The sequence below is a fragment of the Phlebotomus papatasi genome, chromosome 1, assembly GCF_024763615.1.
Source record: "Phlebotomus papatasi isolate M1 chromosome 1, Ppap_2.1, whole genome shotgun sequence".
NCBI lineage: Eukaryota > Metazoa > Arthropoda > Insecta > Diptera > Psychodidae > Phlebotomus > Phlebotomus papatasi.
Genome location: NC_077222.1, coordinates 67709056 through 67730520, shown reverse-complemented (window position 1 = coordinate 67730520; position 21465 = coordinate 67709056). Strand labels below are relative to the sequence as shown.

Below are 21465 nucleotides of genomic sequence, written 5' to 3'. Positions count from 1 at the left end.
TTATTACATAATTAAATAGAGAATTTATGCACTTTCAGAATCCGATTTTATAAAAAAAATATACAGGCAATTTTCCGTAATTTCAGATTTTCCAAACCGTTTGCTGTATAAGTGACGTTTTTTTTTTAAGTTTGCTCTAATATTATACGTCATTTGTAAAAAGTTCCACTTAAACTTATAAAAATTGCATTAAATACAAATTGCAGAATTGACAAGAATTTGAAAATATTTTAGTTTACATATTCTTTCAATAAACTAAATTAGTGAAGCTGTACCTAATTTCGGACATGTGGCATATAAAATCCAAATTCCTTAAAGGAATTGGGCAGAAACACTAAACTTCTCCTGATTTTTACGATTTTATGCCCTACTTCTCAATTTGTAGAGACTAAAATCGTGAGAATTAAAAGAGCTTCAGGGTTTCCGTCGGATATTAGGAGCTGTCCGAAATTAGGAACTGTTCATTGTTTGTAAAATTTTCAGATTTGATATATATATTATATTAAATACAATATAACTTTGACAATGTGGAAACGGGTTTTGGACTTCTAATTCGGCTAGCGACGGTGCCGCGAAATTACAGTGATCTGAAGAATTGTAGTATTGAAAATAGGTAGATTTTCATAATTACGTGAAGGATGAAAGGAATTTAATTGATATTTGCCGAAAACTTCACGTCAATCTTTCACAATCTGCACAATCTTTCATCCTATAGAATAGAAAACTTCGTAAGATCTTAGGGTACCTCATACATACTCCCCTCCAATTCCAATGCCCCTCCAAACATTTCCTATTTTAACTACATTGCAATAAAACAAAAAAATCTTACCTGATGATTAAAAATTGCACCTTAATTTTCTTCATGTTGACTATTGACTCATGACCACGCTATTCCCGGTGATCAAGTGAATTTCCCAGCGGCATTTCAGGGACACCAAACGTCCACGAAAACACTTCCGCCTCCCAGAAGCCAAAAATAGACCCTCAGCGCTTATCCAGATCTCCTCAATTCCACTTGAGAAACACAAACATTTCGGCTTATTCAAAACTTTATTGGACAAAAAAACTGTCTGAAAATATAATTTTTTTCACTGTTCTGTATAAAAAAAATTGCATTTGGCATTGGAAATTGCGGTAATGTGACAATACTTTTGATTCTCTGAAGATATCCCTCGTTTAAAATACTTTTGTTCTTGCATCTCGGCGCGTCATCTCTGTTATAAAGCTTAATAAATTAATCGCAACGAAATAAAACTTTTTTAGACATAAAATGTAGACTTTAGGATTGATAAAATTGAAAAACAAGTTGAATCTCATTGTTGCAGAAAAATGCATAACTTTTTGCTATGTCCAGACTGACGTTGGGATCAGCCCTTCTTTGCTGACTGTGGGCGGAGTCAAAATTTCGTCCTCCAAAAATTTCAGTGGAAGATCTACCAAATAGCCCTGAAAAAGAAAATACAAAAAATGCAAAATTGTCATAATTGAAAATATTAATAATTAAGTTCCTTGTTTAGCATGATCATTATTGGAACCTCTATTAACCCTTTAAGGACGATAGGAACACCGGTAAATTATTTTTTTCTTATGTTTGTACGTAATTACAAAGTAGAATGTTGAAGGAATCTAGGATATTTCTTGGAAGTCTCCAGCTATTTGCTATATAGTAAATTTTTAAGCTAAAAAATTACGAATTTTTAAATTCTTATAATGAAAAATAATTTTAAATATTTTTTATACTTCCAATTTTTTTTAAGCAAAACCGTTTTGGGAAAAGAAACTACAGTACTCAAACATATTATTTTTCATTAGATTGAAAATTATCATTCATTAGTATCGTTAGAAAAATTACTTAAATTTTTGGGTTATTTTTGTCCCTATCGTTCACAGAGACAAAAAATAAACCAAATCAGACTCTGTTGGCTTTTCGAAGGCCAGATATAAGACCTTTTACTGATTTTGTTCATTGGTTTTATTTTTATTGCTCATTTTCGGTCCGCGAAAACTGTCTCGGCGTTAAAGGGTTAAAGCTCCGCCCAGAAGCAACTTTAAGACACGCCCTATACACTTTAGCCCCCTAAAGTATGCTAAAATAGTTTTTAGTCGTTTTAATTAATGAATTTTAAATAGTAGGTGAGATTGTTAAGAATCTCACCTAATATTAAATACGGGAGTATTGAAATGTTCCTTAATAAATTGTTAAATTTCAGTTTATTTTAGAATATAAAAAAAATGGACGGATTAGCATTTTAGAATTTTGACAGTAAAACAATTCTTTCAGTTTGTATAACATTTTATAGCTAATTTTTAATATCTTTACCAAATAATTAACAATTAGTTGAAATATTTTGCATTCTAGGTAACAAAATTGCATACAAGTTGAAATTGCCAATTTTTTTTACTTAGAGTAAATGTCTTAATTCAAAACTATTTCCAGACGCTTTAACTTTGACAAAAAAAATTCAACACATTAAGTTCAATTCTTTTTTGAAGACAATTACTTAAATTTCCTTATTGACTCTTCTAGAAAGTTACTGTTTAGTGAAAATTCTTTAGATATAATTTGAAAACTTCTTAAATACAAGAAAAATGCACAAGTACAAAATGCTGCTATTGGAAACAAATTAATCCAAATGGAGACAAGGGAAAGTTTCTAATTGGAGACAAACAGAGTGTAAGTGAAACCGTGACGAAAGGCTTCCAAAACCTTGCTGAGTTACTCTTAAGTGCAGGATTTTTTATTATTTCTGGTCTTTTCTCATTTATACCATCTAAAACAATAAGAAAATCTCTCCAAAAAAAAATCATATTTCCAGGGTTTCATATTGAAGCATTTGCAGACACTTGAGAAAAACCCTTTTTGTTCACGAAATAGGTAATTATTTCATTTTAAAACTTCACGTACCGTTAACAATAAAGATTAACACTTCATTTAACTAAAATTAGACAGAAATATGACATAAATTTTGAACAAAACGTATTAATAACAATCACTTTAATGTGTTTTTTATTGGAAAACATGGTCAATCGATGAAAAACACTATGGTGAAAACGTACACTTTTTATTTTTCTGAGAAATTTATAAATAAATATTTCTGAATGTGAATGGATTTTCGCTTTATTCGGAGCAAAATTAACTAAATAATGAAACTGAGGTATAGAAAATATATAAATAAAAATTTAATTCTGTATTTATAATGGAAAAAAATGATGTTTCCATTTAGAGTAGCGAAAAGTTTCCATTTGGAACAGGTTATGAATTAGCTTAATTTACCGTACTAATTTACTGTAATTTTTTTAAGTAATATTAATTTTCTTTAATTTAAAGCATAAATCAATTTTTCAAAATATTTTGAATTCAGTTCCTGTGAAGGGGGCGTGGTTTATTTTGTTAAGGGCGGAGCCTAAGCAATAGATTTGATCATCTTCTAACAAAATGACAGATAAACAAGCGAATCTCTTTGATTTTATTTTGTTTACCTGAATCCGCTGAAGTTCTTTGAGAGCTGACCCTGGATCCAATTTGGCCAAAGATGGCTCCTCCACGTACTTCTTGAGTCCGGAGATCGTCGTTACTGCGTCAGTTGGAATACACCTAAACACTTCATCGTAGATCTTCGTATTTCTCTGGGACGTTCTCTGCCACTGTCCATGCCAGAAAGCATCAATTGTGGGATCTGTCACGTCGATTGGGATCCTATCCGGATCAGGATCTATCAACCCGAGATGCTCCCGGAAGAGGAATTTTCTCAAGCCACTGGCAAAGACCCCAACTCTTACCCTGTTCCCATCCATCAGGCCCTCCTGGAAGACCTCATCTGTAATGATGACTGCAATCTCTGAATCTCTAGTTCCAATCATCGAGCGATCATTGATATTGGCTGAGCCACAAATCACAACTTTGTCATCAGCAATAAGGAGTTTTGAGTGAACATAAATAAGTTCAGTGACTGGCTGGCAGTTGAGGAGGGAATGAGTTCTGAGGCTGTGAAATGAGATATACTGACTGGGATCCTCAATTCCAGCCGCTTTCAGACGCTGCAATATCGAACTCTTCCCACGCGAAATTGACTCATAATTCCAATGAGTTATGGCTCTCAGGGCATTCCCCGTTGTCCCTCCTACATCACCCTCAAATCCCGGCAACAAAGGCATAATGACAATCACCCTGAAGACACTCCGTTCCCGATGAGCCCTCACGATACGCTTGTACAAACTCTCCCCAATCTGATTCTTCACAAAACTGTTTCCCTGATTGAGCGTGATGAAGAATTGATTCTCAATATAAATATAATGCTGGGCATTTGTGATGGTCTCTATGTAGGCATCATGAATACTCTGCTCATCCACATCAGACTCAATGAAGCCACAACTCCAACTCGAGACGCTCCTCACCACCTGACACGATACCTTCTGCAGGGCCACCGTCAGGAATGAATCATGCACCCTAATATCTCTATAGCTCTTCGGTATCAGGTACGGATATGCCTGAGAAAACACGTGGAAACAATCATTGCGACATGCCTGATAACACATCCAACCCATTCAGCGATTACACTAAGGCGACTGACGAACACTGACTCCCTGGCTGCTTCATTGATAAAAGAATCGGAAGAATGTCTGTGAGAGAGATTTACTGAGATTTTGCGCTTTGTGGTTTACAATTCGCTTTTGTTTTCAATATTCATGTCTCTCATTCCCATACCAAACAAATTAACACGTTTAATTGCTTTATTTTATAAATAGACGCTTGCAAAATCAACATTTCTGATAAGCCTGTTGTTGCTTATGGTTGTTGAGATTGAAAAAAAAAAACAATTTTGAATTGATGTTGCGTTACTGATTCTAATAATATTGCAAGTTTCATAAGAATTTTCGAAAACGTTTATTTAATGCGGTTCCAGCTAAAATTCTGGAAGCCAAAATCCCGAAGAGATAAAATCCTGAACACCAAAGCCCGAATGGATCGAAATTCCGAATGGTTCAAAATTCCGAAAAACCGAAATCTCCAAAGGCAAAAATCTGAACAGACAAAATCCCCAAAACTATAATCCAGAAAAGCCAAAAATTCTTAATACCAAAATTTCGGAAACTAAAATTCCGAAAAGCCAAAATCCCCTAAAGTCAAAAACTCGAATGAACCAAAATCCCGAATGGTAAAAATCTCCAATGTGTTGAAATCCCGAAAAGCTAAAATTCCCAAAAAAACAAAAACCCGAAGAGACAAAATCCCCAAAGGAAAAACCTTGAAAAGCCAAAATTCCGAATGCCAAATTCCTGGAAGCCAAAATACCGGAAGGCAAAATTCCGAAAGCCAAAACAACGAAGGCTAAAATTCCGAATGATCAAAATCCTGAAAGGGACGAAATTACGTGGTTAATGCATAGAATAATTTCTCAAAACACAAAAATTCCCTTTACTTGCAACTAGTGGAGATGCAATCGTGGGAGTGGCTACGACACCTTTAAGAATTCGGGATTTTGGCCCATTTGAGATTTTAGCTTTCGGGATTTAAAAATTGTAGAATTGTCTTTTTCTTGTCTTCGAATCCCAAAAAAGTCCGATTTACATGCTTTTCCGCAGACAAAAATACCCAAGAGATCGCAAAGCGTCCTAGCTTTGCGATCTCTTGATTTTATATACATACCGTTTTACTACCGATTATAATGATTGATAAATTTAAAGTTATTTCGAAATAAAAAATTGTTTAAAAAAAAGTAGGTTTTAGAATATTTTAGCATGATTAACAAGCTTTCAAACAAATAAAAAAGTTAATACGAGAAAGGTAAATCATTTACGGGTACTATACCGACTCATGGCCGATTATGTCCATTACAGTCAGGTTGGAAATTTCAAGATTTTTCAAAAAAAATCCAAATTTAAGCAAATCTGTTGAAAAATAGGTCCTCCAAAGTGGTTAAACTTTGATCCTTAAAAATTCGATATCGAAATGGTTTTCCAACATAGGTGTTTAAGGACGAAATATTCGCCTTGACTACCTCTAAAACATATTTGAAAATTAAAGGAATCGTAGGAGCCGTTTTCGGAAGCGGTTGGAAGAAAAAAGAAAAAAAAAGACTGTCCTAGATAATGTTGAGTTACAGGGAAGGGGTCCTTGAAGACCGGAAATCGATATCCCTTACCTTTGGCCTCTAGTCGTGTTACAAGTTGAAAAAAGTGGATAATATGACTGCTCTCTCTTTAAGTTCGAGCAATAAAATTAGACGATTTAATGTTGAGATTTTAAATTTGAATCACTTTTTCTCATGAAGTTTTTTCAGTTATTGTCTCACAAAGTTCATTTATTATGTAGTGTAACTCTCTGGGAAAGGAATTTGTCTTCCAGAATTCAAATGAGGAAAGAGTATGAAGGAAATTATTACCCAAATCGGCGCGGTGTCAAACTTTCCGCCTGTCATTTCGTGCAAGGATTTGAAATGACGCGAATTGAAAAAAAGCAAAAGAATGTTTTCTACTTCTGTTCGATTATTTTTTCTAATGAAAAGCTAAAGTAACTAGAATTCTTTTCTCAGCAGCGAATGGTATAGATTGTAGATTGTTAGGGCTTTCCGACTGTCGTTGGACAACTAGGCTCAAAAGATCCCTTTGTGTCCTCCAGCGAATCGTGTAACAATTGCGTAGAAATAAATTATCCAAAATTGTATACTTTTTAATTAATATAATATTTATGCAATAGATGAAAATGGTTATAGACAGTAGTTTAATTTTTTTATTTGAGTGTCCCTTCCTTATTGTTTTTTCTAAGATTTCAATAAAATGAAATAATTTTACCAATAGACGGAAATATTATTATTAAATTTAAGTCCGGATCAGGCCAATCTGGCCAAACTGTTGAAACTAAAATTTCGAACATGGGTATTTCAATACATTCGATCAACATCGAAATTTCGAAAATTGATTTTTCGATTTTGACGTCTTTATTGGTGGTCATTCGAAGTTATAGTGATTGGAAAATTTGTACTACATATTTCTGCTAGTCTTTTCTTTTCACTATTGGTAATGAAATTTCGGTAATTAGATCAGAAGTTATGGCCGTTTTACGATTAATTTTTCGACGACCGAGTCAAGGGCTCGTAATAAAGTTTATACTTATATTCCAATAAAGTAGATTTAAGGATGGTTTATAGCATTAACATTTTATGTTTTCCACTCGATATTTAAGCTTTCCTGGAAACCAAAAGACGATATCTTTTACCCCTTTTTCCGTTATATCCCCAAAATCGTTTGTACTAAGAATACGTAGAAACGAATTAACCTGAAATAGATTTTCAACCCTTTAGGACGAGAGGATCAAAAATTAAAGGTCAAAAAACATTATTTTCTTCATTTTCTCTGATCTTTTAAAATAAACATAACTTTAGATTGCTATAGAATTTTTTAGGGTCATCGGTGACCCAATCTTTCTTGGTTAATCAAAGTATTTAGACTTTAGTTATTTGGATCTGATTGGAAAAGGTAGGGTTTCACCTCAGTCAGTCCACAGAAGCTGACATTCTTGCTAAGTAGGCGGCAGTTCCAACCCAGATTGTAAACAATAAAAAAAACATAATTAAGAAAATTAAACAATAAATAAATAACAATAAAAAAACATTAAAATTAAAATATAATATAATAAAAATTATAACAAATAAATCTAGCCAGTCTAAAAAGGTGATATTTCTTTGTTGTTTAGAATAGAAACAAATTATGCCCAGCGCACAATAACTTTTGTCTGTAAACATGTTTTCAAAATTTCCTATGAGAGAGAGAGAACGAGATGACTAGATCTAGATCTAGATGTCACTTACTCCCATTAAAATGTCAAAAATATGTTTACTAAACAAAAGTTATTGTTCGTTGGGCATATGCACAATAACTTTTGTTTTGTAAACAAGTTTTTGACATTTCAGTGAGAGTGAGTGAGATCTAGATCTATTCATCTCGCTCATTCTCATGGGAAATTTTGAAAACATGTTTATAAACAAAAGTTATTGTGCGTTGTGCATTATCCTTCAAAACGAAAACAAACATAATAAGAACTTAAGGGCTTTATACTCTGCATTGAGAGTTCTCGTCAAAAATCGCTTTTTTGAAAGAAATCGTGTGCAGCGCTGTAGGTGGAAACGTCAAAATTCTGTCAAAAATATAATTTTTGACGAAAATTACGCACAATGTATAAAGACCATTACTAACAAAATTTGGGCTCGGTCGTAAAACGTGAAATTTTGTGACTAAGAAAAAACCCACAGTTATATATCATTAAGATTATTATTATCATCATCCATTAAAGCAAATTAGTCATTTTATAATATTTGTCTTGCAAATATTTATTAGTTTTGAAATATTATAGCTAGCGATTATGATTATACCAAAAACACTTCCGATAAGACGTGAAAAAGCAACTCTTTTTTTTGTCTTTTTCTTGAATAAAGTTGACTCTCTCAAATTCGGGCATTTGGGACCGAAATGTCACACGAATTAGGGAGAAATTCGGGCAACAAACTTTTTGAAATGCACCGATTTTTTGTTCAACTGCATGCACATATTAAGTTTACATGCTCATATAAATTTTAAATTACATGAAAATCCCTTAATAATGCAAAATCACATCAAAACTAAGACAAACCATGGTAAATTTAAGGATATTTGCTTTATTCGATAATTATAATCAAACTTTAAAAATGTCAACAAACTTTTTTTGAATTTAATTGCCGCCCGAATTAAAAAGTAGCCCGATCTTAAAAGAGCCGAATTAGCGAGAGGGTTTACTGTAATCTGAAAATCCGAACAAAATGACAGCTGTCAAATATGTCAAAGATTTTAAACTTTAAATACATAACGAAAGTGCCCGAAGTTGCTACGAAGATAATAATCGTCATTCACCAAAGTGTAAGTGACATGTGTCAAACTTACCTGATTATCCCGTGCCTTCTCGAGCTTAACAGCATTCCAGCGCTGGATAAAGTGTCTAGCCACATCCCTGGCTGCTGCCCCAGTGACAACAGCACCAATATCGTGCCATGGCATCCTTGGAGTTACTCCCCTGTCGATCATATCGACATAGGGAGCATCGAGATTTGCAAAATCCTTCGCGATGAAGTTGGTGTAATCTTTGCCCATCCAGTACTTGGCCTGACCATCGAGAACTGTGAGAATCTCATTCTGTGGCGGAAGAGCGCAAATGCTATCTCCCTTCTTGCCATCAGCCAGTTCATCCTCGTTGAAGAATATGTTACTCTTTGTGACATTGTACTTCTTATTCCGATCCGTTGGCGACTGAGGAACACTCCTGCTCGGTTCAGGATCCATCGATGTCAATCTGTGCATAATGTCCTTCCCCTTGGTCTTCATGTTCTCCTTCAGCTTATCCAACATATTCCTCCTCTCCATTTCCGGCGTATTCTGCTTTATATTCTCCACGCACATTTCGTCGTCAGATGTCGCTGATCCTGGTGGGATCAAGAGTTTGTCACCTGGCTGAAGAACCGGAAGATTAGGCTTCTCGACACTGTTAGGATCCATTACTGGCACTGAGGCACTTCTACTTGGTACAAATCCACCGCTCAGTGGATCACTAAAAAAGGTTCATTTTAGAAGAACCCATGGAAATTTTGAAATAGGGGAAAGTGCCCATGCTTGATACCATTGGAAGCTTCGTAATGACTAAATTTTTTCTATGTTTCTCAATTAACGTGACTTTGCAATATATTTTAAAAACTGGCCACTTTCCCATTGTTTTTAAAATATGGTTGCGATGAGTCACATATATATTGTAAAACATAGAAAATTTAGTCATTACGAAGCTTCCAATGGTATTAAGCATGGGCACTTTCCCCTATCAGCAGACTTACTGTGTGGCACTTCCTCCTGCACTGGCCGTCGCAATGCTTCCCAGATCTGTCAGACGATGTTGATAGTCATCCCAGCGACCGTAACAGAGGTCAATCCCACCAACAAAGGCATAAGTTTGATCCACAACGACAATCTTCTCGTGATGTGCCCACAGAAAAACGCCCACTCGAGCGTGATCCGGATGACGAAGCACCTGAAGATCAGATTGTCATTTGGTTGCAATTCAATGCATATTGGGAACAAGACAGAATTTAAAAATTTATTGCCTCTAAAATATTTTTATAAAAAAAAATACAAAAGAAATCAGAGATTTCATTCACAATTCTACCAATAAAAAAGTCAAAAACATTTTGGAGAACATTTTACTATTATTTTCTTCCATATTCGAGACTTGAATGAAAGAACACAAATTAATAATGCGCACTTATTCTTTAGAGATTTTCAATTAAACTAATTGACTTATAAAGTATTCTTATATAGATTAGAGTAAGATTACTTGAAGGCTAAAATATTTATAGTGGTTTTTTGAGTGAAAGACTGTAAATTTTATCAAACGGCGCATAATAAGTAATTAGTAATTATTATCGGTCATAATCTTCTGGTTAGGGGGAGTTCTGCCAGAGTTCGAAGACTCATAGTGCCTAAAGTTCAAGATGACTGCCTCTATCGGTCGTTTTTTGTATAAGGCGTCATCCTGTTTAATTCTCTTCCGAGTGACTGCCGTATTTCTGCGGCTGCTATTCGTAATTTCTATCTTCAGGCTGGATCCTAGAAGCAATTAATTTGTTTCTTGAACTCAAAAAGATACCCAATATTAATAACGAATTTGTTCCAAAATGTAGTTCGTTCACGGACATCGAAAATTTTTGGAACAAGAAGATACCCAATATTAGTAACAAATTTGTTCTAAAATATAGCTCGTCCACGGACACCGAAAATTTTTGGAACAAATTTGTACCTTCTACGAGGAACAAAAAGATAACCAATATTAGTAACGAATTTGTTCCAATAAATAGCTCGTCTAGTATAAAATCGTATCCCTCCTCCTCTCACACTCAGTCACCCGTCACCGAAGCGAAGAGGACGCCAAATCTGTGCCAATTTTTGTGCTACATGGTTTCACTTTTGTAATTCGAGATTCCCTTCCCCCCTGTTGCCAGCACTCGCATATGATTTTGTCATGCACGCGTCTGTATAAAACACTCTTAAGTTGATTCTTATTTGATGTTCCTTATGAACTTTCGCCACCGAAATCCATCTCAACTGAAGTATAAGCCTTAACTGTAAGACGAAATCACTTACACGGATTTGTTCCCGACAATGGGAACAAAAAGATTCCCAATATGAGTAACAATTTCGTTCCAAAAATTACCTCGTCCACGGACACCGAAAATTTTTGGAACAAATATGTTACAGATGTACGAATAATATAGTTATAAAAAATATGTACCAATTTGTTCCTGACAGTGGGAACAAAACAGCCAAGTGCAACAAATTCTGTTCCAAATTTCAGGAACAAATTTGTATAAAATGAATTCAACTCAAATTTGTAGACATTTCACCGTATTAAAACGGTTGCAAAAGAAAACTCTAACAAAATTGTAACTGCATTTCATAACTATAAAGAAAACCTTTTGGAACAAAAAAAATATCTTTTCTAGGTGCAAGTCGATTCCAAAAAAAATTGTTCCAAGGAAAACTTGTTCCAAATTTTGGTCAGTGTCCAAAAGTTTTTACCGTGAAAAAAAATTGGAGATTGCTCGATGATTTCTCGAGATATTTCAAGTTGAAAATTGCAATTTTAAGAAATTTTGCTCGTAGCGTCAGGTGGAAAAAAAAATGGGAGAAGCGGCGTGTCACATGGTGTTGCGCCATTCTGGGTCGCGAAAAATTTCGCGGATTTTCTCGGGTCGCGAAATTTCTCGTGGATTTTCTCGGGTCGCGAAATTTCTCACGGATTTCCGCGGCTTGCGAAGTTTTTCGCGGATTTTCGCACTTTTTAAGCCTACATGAAACTCTAATGTAATGTCAAATTTGAGGCCTCTATCTCTCATAGTTTCCGAGAAAATCGACTTTAAAGATTATCAGATACTTTTATGCATTTCTCATCCATTTTTTTTTATTCCTTTAAGAATAATTTAACGAAATTTGCATTATTTATGTATAAATATCGTTCGAGTTTGCCACAATCCAAATTTGCAATTAGTTTATGTTATACAAATTTTTAAAACCTCACTTTAAGACCATTTTTTGGTAATTCTTAGAGAAACTCCAATTTTACACCCTGAAGGAGTGGTTTTACAAAGTTTTTTACAAAGTAATTATTGAAATTGAAGCACAACTAATGACCTTTCTAACGGATCCACACTTTTTAAGTTCAGTTTACTAGAACCTGAGATATAACGGATAGTGTAAGGGAAAGTAGAAAAAAATATAAAAGTATTAATAAAAAAACATTGTCACGTGATGGAGGAAAACCAAGGTCAGATTCTTAATCAGGGGACTTGACTATATCAAACGTACCATGTGAGATCTCCATTAGCAGAACCGTGTTGCATAGTGTAAGGAACGCCAATTACAAGAATATTATTAGCAATGTGATTTTCTTATTTACAAAAGTATTGCGAAAATTATTAAAGAAATTATAATTTTCCTGTTATGTAGACGAAATATTATATATAACTCCAAATCGAAGGATTATGTTATACTCTGTATACTGTTCTCTCTCTGACGTTTGAGCAGTAAAACGATCTGAATTTGAAAAACGGGATGCAGATACAACAACTGTCGATGCAAAAATTTCCATTGGAATGAAAATTTGAAAAATGGAGAAAAATTGACACAAAATTTTCTTTTTGAGAGCCCAAAAATCCCAGGAATAAATTACAGGATCCGGAATATCTACGAAATCAGAATATTCCCAGAAAGGGAATTTTTTGTAATTTTCGTGGCATTGTCACGCGTGAGTTCGAAATATGACAATACCATTCGAGCTTTTTTTTGTCATATCATACGAGTTCGAAAATGCAATTAATTGAATTTTTAATGAAATTCCTTTATTTGATGATTTTATGAAAATACAGTAAGTCTTGGTTGATTTGTTTAACAAAATTCATTGTTATTTGAATTGCCAGAAATCTCAAATATGTGACTTCTGGCAATGTCACGTGAGCTGAAATGGCAATGTCACGGCTACAGAATCGCATTTTCGAAAAAAGCTCTCCTAAGATTCGAACCCAATTTGTCATATGGCATTGCCAGAGCGTTACAGAATCCCCTCCCAGACCTCAAAAACCATGGATCCCGTGACTTCGAAAATCCTGATATACCGAATATTGCGGGATTCCAAATATCCTGCGATCACGAATCTTGAAAACCTGGACAAAGACTCTAAATATTTCGAGATTCCGAAAATCCTGAGCAAGATCCCGTTATTTCAGGATTGCACTATTTTAAATTCGGGACTCTGAATTCCGTTTTATTCAATACCTTAATCCCGGAAATGATCCTGATCTTAAAAATAGCCGAAATTCCGAAATTTCGGAATCCCGTATTGGACACTCTACCCTAATGCAAATGACAATATTTTGAGGGCTCTAAAACAACAATCATAAAATTATTTCAAAAGTTTAAAAACAAAAGAATCTTATCTTTGATTACTGGAAAGGTCAAAAAACTTACCTTGATATTGTCATGAGTGGCTGCCAATCGCTGTTTACTGTAGTAGCTGTTGATTCCAAGGGCCATTTCCACTTCCTTGTACAATAAAATGAAGACTCTGATCCCTTGTTCCTGTAATTTTTTAAAAGCATCTTCTATAGAGATTCCAGAATAAGCTCCTTGTACAAAAATCAAAATCTTACTGACAAAATCAATAACAAGATCAGCGTGCAAGAATAGACGAAGAGGATTAGAAAAATGTGCCCATAGACAATAGAAGGAGAGAGAGAGAGAAATCAACTTACAGCTTTCCTGCGAAGGATCTGATCTAGACGCCAATAGTCTCCATCGATGGCAGGACGTTTCATGTAGATCTCTGGGCTCAGCCACCAATCTGCAATATAAATCTCTTCAGTTGCCCCTTCGAGAGCATCAGCCACTGCACTCATATATCCCGCTCCGTCCACAAACCATCCAGCTGAGCAGGAATTCCTTACGGGAACGAAGGAATTGTGTGGATGTGGCTGGGTAAAGTCCTTGGCCTGATTATTGGCGTACAACTTGAGGAAATTCATCCATTCCTTGGCCTTCCTTCGCGTCCAAGTTTTAACCACAAAATGCCGACTGTAGGTGACAATCTGCAGGCCAGTGCGCATCCCTGTCCCAATTATTCCGGAAGCCACCTCGAAGCCTTGATCGAAGAGGATGATACATCGAATTGTACCATCCTTGGGCCTCATGTATCCAAAATAGGATTCCTTGACAAAGAACCAACGATCTCGCCATTTGCGACAGAGGATATCCGAGCAAAAATGACTGCATCGGATGCAACAAGCCCCGGCAAAACATCCACAGAAATTACAACCCGTTTGTCCAGGACGCGTTGATCCTGTCCTCTTGAGAATCGGCCCTTCCTTGCCTTTATCTCCCAAAGCCCCAATAAAAGATTGCTCAGACACTTCCAAGAAATTTAGCATCTCATGATGATTTCGGTAGAGATTGATATTTACGAGATTGTACAGATACTCTTCCAGTTGCTTTATCCTCACCGGAAGAGATTCAACTGGGATCAGAGAATCGGGTTTATTGGGAAATCTCGGAAGAGCTCCCTTTCTTCTCTTCTTGCCCGTTTTGCCATCCTTACACTCATCAGGAGCCGTATAATTATTCCTAAAACTCGCCCTTCGCTCCTTGTGCGTTCTCGTGGGAAAAGGGATATTGAGGGATGTCCGGAAGACCCGGAGTTGTTGATGCAATGCATAAAAGTGCTTATAGCGTTTCTTGATATGCCACACAAACGGACCATGCGTCAGCTCGATTGTATATCTTGAGAGATTGTAAGAAAAATTCTTATCATGTTTTTTGCAAAAAAAAATACTAGTAATATTTTGCTATTATTTTTTTTTCGCTGATGTCACAGTCTTGGGAGCAATTTCCATAAGTTCTACTTCACGATTCACAGCAAATTTTCAAGATCAATTAAAAAACTAGCTCATGAATTATTAAATGGTCTTGTGTGATGAAGTTAATTACAGTTGGAGGTTTTTGTAACTAATACAATCTTTCTGATCTGTGATATCAACTTCACAGCTCGAATTTCGATGCAAAATGTGCTTCAATTCTTTGATTCTAGCGTGAAAATATTCTAGAAAAATTTATAAGAACATAAAGTACCTAGATCCAAAGAATGTCTACTTAAGCCTTGAGGGATCTTAGGACTTTTAAAAATTCAGAATATCTGGTCGAATTCTCTAATTTGACTAATAAATTAATAAAGCGTGGTAAGATTAGAATCTGTTATATTTTGAAAAAAAAAAACTAACATAAAATTGAAGGTTATGATCAGTTCTAACCTCACATTTGCTAAAACTTTTCAACTACAGTAGAGTCTCCTAAATTCGAACGCTCGGGGGGTATTTTTGACATTTCTTACCTCCCAAATTCGAACGATTTTTTCAAAACTAACGAAATTTGTGTGAGATTAAATTGTACTTTGAATCAAATTCCCATACTTTCTCGCAAGTCTTAGTGGTAACATACTTCATTTTCATTTTACACGACCATAATGTATGTAAACATTCAGGAAGAAGCACATAAATATGATTTTCATTCACCAAGAATACGAACTTTCTAACATAACCTCACAATTGACATTTTGAATCCAAACGGCGTTCGAATTTGAGAGATTCAGATTTGAGAGACTCTACTGTACACAGAAAAAAATATTTTGTAAAAATGTTCGTAAATGTTTGTGACTTCCTATGGGGGAGTTACGAAATGCTCGTGAATCGTATAACCCACAAACAAGTTCGTAAAAATTTATAGGGGAAGGTTTTGCACCTTCGTAACGTCGCAGGTTCGTAAATGTTGATTTTTTTCCAAGTTACTAAATAAATATCATCCATGGTCATATATTCTTATAGCTAATCCCACATCTCACATTTCCGGACAACCTTGGGAGCCTAGGCCGTTTTTCCTGGGTTCTAGAAGCAAAAATAAAAAATGGGCCTAAAATCGCAATTCTGATGTGTATTATTTTATGCATTTTTTCACGCTTCAGGAGTCTTTTCGAAGAAAAACAACATTCCAAGTTATAAAAGGTTTATCAGGGTTAATATTTACCGTGAAAATCTTTCGCTAGAAGGGGGTGGAATTGTGGGCGAAGAAAAGTTCACAAAGATTGCCTCCTCTGCAGGTTCGTGGAATATCAGTCAAAATCATTGACTACCAACTCTGTGAATTCCAGACTGTTTTGGGACACACTGTGCACGACGCTCTGGATATTTTGACCCATCCAGAGATTCCACTGAACAAGTTGACAAGAAAATTGTGATATTAAAACGATTACAACATTTTTCAAGAAAATCTCGAAGAAAAACACGCACTTCCACAGCAAAGTGAGACTTCATCAGATGTTTTTGTTTCGCTTCTGTCAAATCGAACATTAAGCCTAAATCTGCTTATGGTATGTGTGATTCTTTCATTGACCATACGGTGCGTTTTAAGCATTTTTCATACAATTTGCTTTGTTTTCAAGCGGAGTTTTCCTCATTTAACTTTAAATTAATCACTGATAATTCTAAGAATCACTGATGTTCAAAAAATGTTCTGTAAGACTGATTCGAAGTATTAGAGAAATTACGAGGATTACAATAGGTGTGATTATAAGAGAATCACACCTAACCGAGCTCTGAACTGACTGTCAGATTGCAGGGAAAACATGGTTTTCCGAGTGTCAAAAAACATGGGTTAGAAAAATAGCTTAAAATTGATCTTTTAATGCGTGATACCTTCTACAACCAGTGAAGAGAAGTAGATAAAAGTTCCATCTAAGTAGTGATGCCCAAATTTTTGTTTCCGGTGTAACGTTTCCGGGGAAAATGAGGCCTACAGAGGTTGGAAAAAATGGTACGAAGCATTCCGGTACCGGATACATTCGTGAAAAATGCTACTACATTTTCATTTTCCTGTAGAGGAAAATCCAAGGACTTCCAGGAATTTTGTGAGGCAGAATTATGAACCCAATAAGTGAGAGATTTTTTTGACATAGTGATATAATTGATTCGGTTTGTGTGGCATTCAGTAAAAAATCTTAAATCTTGGATTCCTTTTTTAGTACGAAGGTTCAAAACCTTCCCCTACTTCTTTCACAAACACTGTTCGTAACATGATCATTTGACAAACATTTTTTGTACTTTTACAAACATTTGTTCGTAAATGTTCGTAAACACACAAAAAATTATCGTAAAATTTTGTCATTTGTTCGTAAAATGCTCGAAAGGAAAACAAACATTTAATGACAAAATTTTACGAACATTTACGAAAAATTTTTGTAAAAGTACAAAAAGTGTTCGTCAAATGATCATTTTACGAACAATGTTTGTGAAAAAAGTACAAATTTTTACGAACTCGTTTGTGGGTTATAGGATTCACGAGCATTTCTTAAGTCTTCCATAGGATTTCACAAACATTTTTACAAAATATTTTTTTCTGTGTAGGGCGACTAGGGTAAGATGTTGTAATTCGGAATCATGTATATTTTGGAATTTTGAGATTTTCACACTATTATCTCACAGATTATCTCACACTCAGATGGTCAAAGATAAAAAGAATAACCTCGCAGAAGTGGAAAACTTTATATTCAAGAGTGCTTCTTCGTCGTTTTTTACCTTTTGTCATCTAAAACTGTTAGGAAATTCCAAATTAAACATGATTCCAATCACCTCATCTTAACCTAAATGTGAGACTTATGGTCTCTACACACTAGAGAAATTTATGTCCATATTGAAGAGTTTTTCCTACACAAACATAGGGAATTTGCTTCAACATGAACATAAACTTCTCTAGTGTGTAGAGGCCATTAAAGCCCAATAAAAATATATTCTATTGTTCTAATCTAATCATTATGTCTCCATTTTCTCATCTGACAAAGAAAAAAATGTATTTAATTTTAAGTTACATTCAATATAACCTAAAAGAAAGTAGATTTAAAATAGGAATTCCAAGATAATACAGATGCATTTCTGATTTTGTATCATTTTTTAAGCATGGTTTTGAATTTATAGGCGATCTGGGTTATAACTAAAGAAAAGTAACTAAACATAACCTACAAAGGGGTTTGAGGTTGGGCTTTAATGTAATGTAATTTAGATATACAAAAGAATTAAGGATCTAAATTTAATTATATGTCTTGGACCAACTTCCTTTAGAAATATGCGAAATAATAGCATTTTCAATGCAGCCCAAGTCACTGTAACCCCACCTTCCTATATTAACATTAAGAAAAAAGGATATCTTTTTGATAAAAAATAGTTTGACTTTTAAAAAATATTGACCTCAATTCTAAGACCAAATTTAAGAAAATTTCAAGATTTTGTATTCTGAAAATCAATATAAAATGTCAAATCGGTCAAAGCTATCAAAGATCTCAAAAATTTTGAGATTTTTGACAGCTTTGACATTTTATCCAGGACACACACCATGTGGATTTCAAGATTTGCTATTTGGGAACCAACATTTCAAGATTTCAAGACGTAAAATTACAGTAGACTCTCTCTCAATCGGGCATATGGGGCAAAAGGTCATCCAAATTATCGATAGATTTGGGCGTCAAAATCATTGTAAATTCCACAAAAAGTGCTCAATTATAAAGAATCATGATAAAATAAGAGGAACTACAGTGAATTTGAGCAAATTTGCTTCACAATTAAACGTGAAAATTGTCAACAAAATTTTGCACCCGATTGAAAGAGTCGATTGAGCGAGAGGCTACTGTACTTGTCTTGAATTAATTCTAATGAGCTCCCGGAGGTGCTTAGAATTATTAAGATAAAAATTTAAAGAGTTTCTCATAGAATTTGCTCGAAATGAGGAATATTCTTTTAATAGAGGGTTCAAAAACGGTAAATAGTATAAAAGTCATTTTACCATCCAATTCAGGGGTGTGCAAGAACCGTTTGAAACCGAATAAACGTCAAAAGGTAGCGTTTTGACCATTGACGTATCCATTTGACGTTTGTTCGGTTTCAACTGGTACTTGCACACATCTGATCCAATTTAATCGAAATGGAACATGTTTTGAAACTTTTGAAATATGTGTATCGAGGTAAAATACCCTAAGACCATGCCTAGTTATAACTTAGAAATCTTGGTTCTTCCTTAAGAGATTCTAAGTCCTACAAATGCATCGCATCATAATATGAAATCTTAATTTTAGGAATATTTGACAGCTTGAAATTTTGATCTTGATTTTGGTCTCAAAATGTAGGCCATTTTGTCTCAAAAATATAACAAAATTTTACATTTTACAAATAAAAGAGTTATACTCTCTCAAGCAGACAATCTTTGAAGTTAGAGTATCCAGAAGAGTTTAAAGAAAATTTTATAATTTTTGCGACTACCACAAAATTCAAAAATTTTAGAACTCTGCGGCGCAAGTACTTCAATTTTTTAATATAATAAAATTGAATAATGAAATTAAATAATAGAGAATCTTTCAAAATAAAAATAATATTTTTTTCAACCTTTTTTTAAAATTCTTTTGACAACTTATAGGAAAGGAAAATTTCTTGTGCTTTTTGTTATTTTATTACAATTGTCATGAAATTTTATTCAGTTCTTCAGTTTTTATTTTTGTTTTATTTTCTATTTAGGAATTGAATGGAATTAATGCTCCCCAGTCAAAAAAATCGGCGAAGGTGCTGCTTAAAATCTCAAATTTTTTCTATTTATTCAATATTTAATGAATTTCTATTTTTTTAATACGTAACCATCAATAAAAACATCTTATAGTAAGGTGGGGTAACTGGATCGTTTTCCGAAGAGTGCTACTTAAACGCTTGTTTTTGGACTGATGAAATTCTTTTTTTATTTCTTCTAAATCCATAGAATTATTCACTGTTTCATTCAGAAACATAATATAAAATAAATTATCAAAAATATTAAAGAAAATTTATAAAATAATGATAATACTGAAATAAGTCAGCATGCACTAACTGGGTCGCTAATATTATTTACTGTTTGAAAATGAAAGACCAGTTTAATACCTTGTAAAAAAAACATTTTACAACCGAAACTCATTTATTTAATTTTATTACTATCCGAAATTTTAAAATCGTAAAGGTTTTGAAAACCGTAAAAGAGAATAATGGCGTCTTCGATTTCTTTATCGAGCAATATGGAGACTAAACGGTTAATTTAAAATTGAAATTTTTTTGGACTTACAGATTGGGATTGAGCAGATGCGTTGTGCTACTTCTCTCATTATTCACGATGCTTACGTGGATATCGACGCCAGGGATGAAGACACGTCTCTGGATGGACTTGAAGCCCTGGGGTTCTTTGTACACTGTCAGGAAGGGAATCTCACTCTGCACAACCTCATCGTCTTTCTCGCGAGTTACCAACACCGGTCCATCGACCATCGAAAGGATGGTGACGGAGTCCGGAAAGCCCAAACCCTCATCATACTCTGAATCCGGAGACAGAGTATCATTGACGCAACTCCAGTCTGCCAGGGAAGAACCCCCTTCGCGCTTTGTAGCAGTTGATGCTCCGCCAATGGTGACATTACTAGTTTCGTCATCCACGGCTGGGTTCGATGTGCCCCTCTCGAGGCTCATGTTATCTGCAAGAGAGGAGGAGAAGATGGCAATTGTCACGGAAGAGTTGGGGAATTTAGCGTTGATCTGCGAAGTGTGAGACTTTTTAGTACGACTGTTATCGCACTCTGACAATCTGGTTTATTATCACTGAAAGTGCCCAAGGTCTGATAACCCAACTGACTCGCGATAGTCTTCAAGAGCGCCCCAGAGAACTTTCCGGATGTCAGCAAAATAGCCACATTTCACGTACCCGTGCTTGCTAGTAACTGAGAAATGCTCCGATGGAGCCTCCTCTCCATCCGGAGACTCATTTTGCCGCCTTTTCTCCACTCCCAAGGTGACTATTGGCACTCAACAGGTGCGCCCGCAGTGTCAACACGTCATTTCATTTCCCAGCACTCTGGAAACCCCCTCAAAATACCCAACAAGTGAACTTTTCGCGACGCAGCAGCACAAATCGTGGCACAATTGAAAGTGTTCTCGGGAGTAGAGGCACAGAACTACTAATTGATCGTGCGGAAGACACCTGAAAACTCACCTGAGTATTTTTGGCGCTTTTGTGTTATCGATAAGAGGCACTAACACACCCACAATTCACTATCGCAGCTGAGTTAAAGCCCATAAATCTTGGCCACTCTTCTTGGCATGTCAATAGGGCTGTTCAGTGCAATTCTATTGACTCTCAATCGGCTTCACAGCAAAGAATTCTTGGCGGAAATGGGCTCCATGGTCACTGACCAAAAAAAATTGCAACACATCCGAAAACAAAATGAATGTCCCAAATGGAAGCGCGATTTAATGTAAATTTCACACAAAACTTCTGTTGGGCGGACGGCAGATTACAGATTCA

General features: G+C 35.0%; 1 protein-coding gene and 1 long non-coding RNA gene across 2 annotated transcripts; both read right to left on the bottom strand.

Annotated features, from left to right (window-relative positions):
* Positions 1-1031: 1031 nt before the first annotated feature.
* LOC129798166 (phospholipase D2) lies at positions 1032-21146 on the bottom strand. The gene is made up of 8 exons (XM_055841176.1): positions 20866-21146; positions 20236-20638; positions 13818-14838; positions 13534-13644; positions 9852-10045; positions 8914-9574; positions 3481-4488; positions 1032-1446 (listed from the first exon to the last, which is right to left on the bottom strand). Exons 1-8 carry the CDS (start codon positions 20924-20926, stop codon positions 1345-1347), a joined length of 3561 nt encoding a protein of 1186 aa, XP_055697151.1. The 5' UTR covers positions 20927-21146; the 3' UTR covers positions 1032-1344.
* LOC129798182 (uncharacterized) lies at positions 15438-16609 on the bottom strand. The gene is made up of 2 exons (XR_008751389.1): positions 16135-16609; positions 15438-15995 (listed from the first exon to the last, which is right to left on the bottom strand). It is a non-coding gene; the product is annotated as an uncharacterized LOC129798182 (long non-coding RNA).
* Positions 21147-21465: the final 319 nt, after the last annotated feature.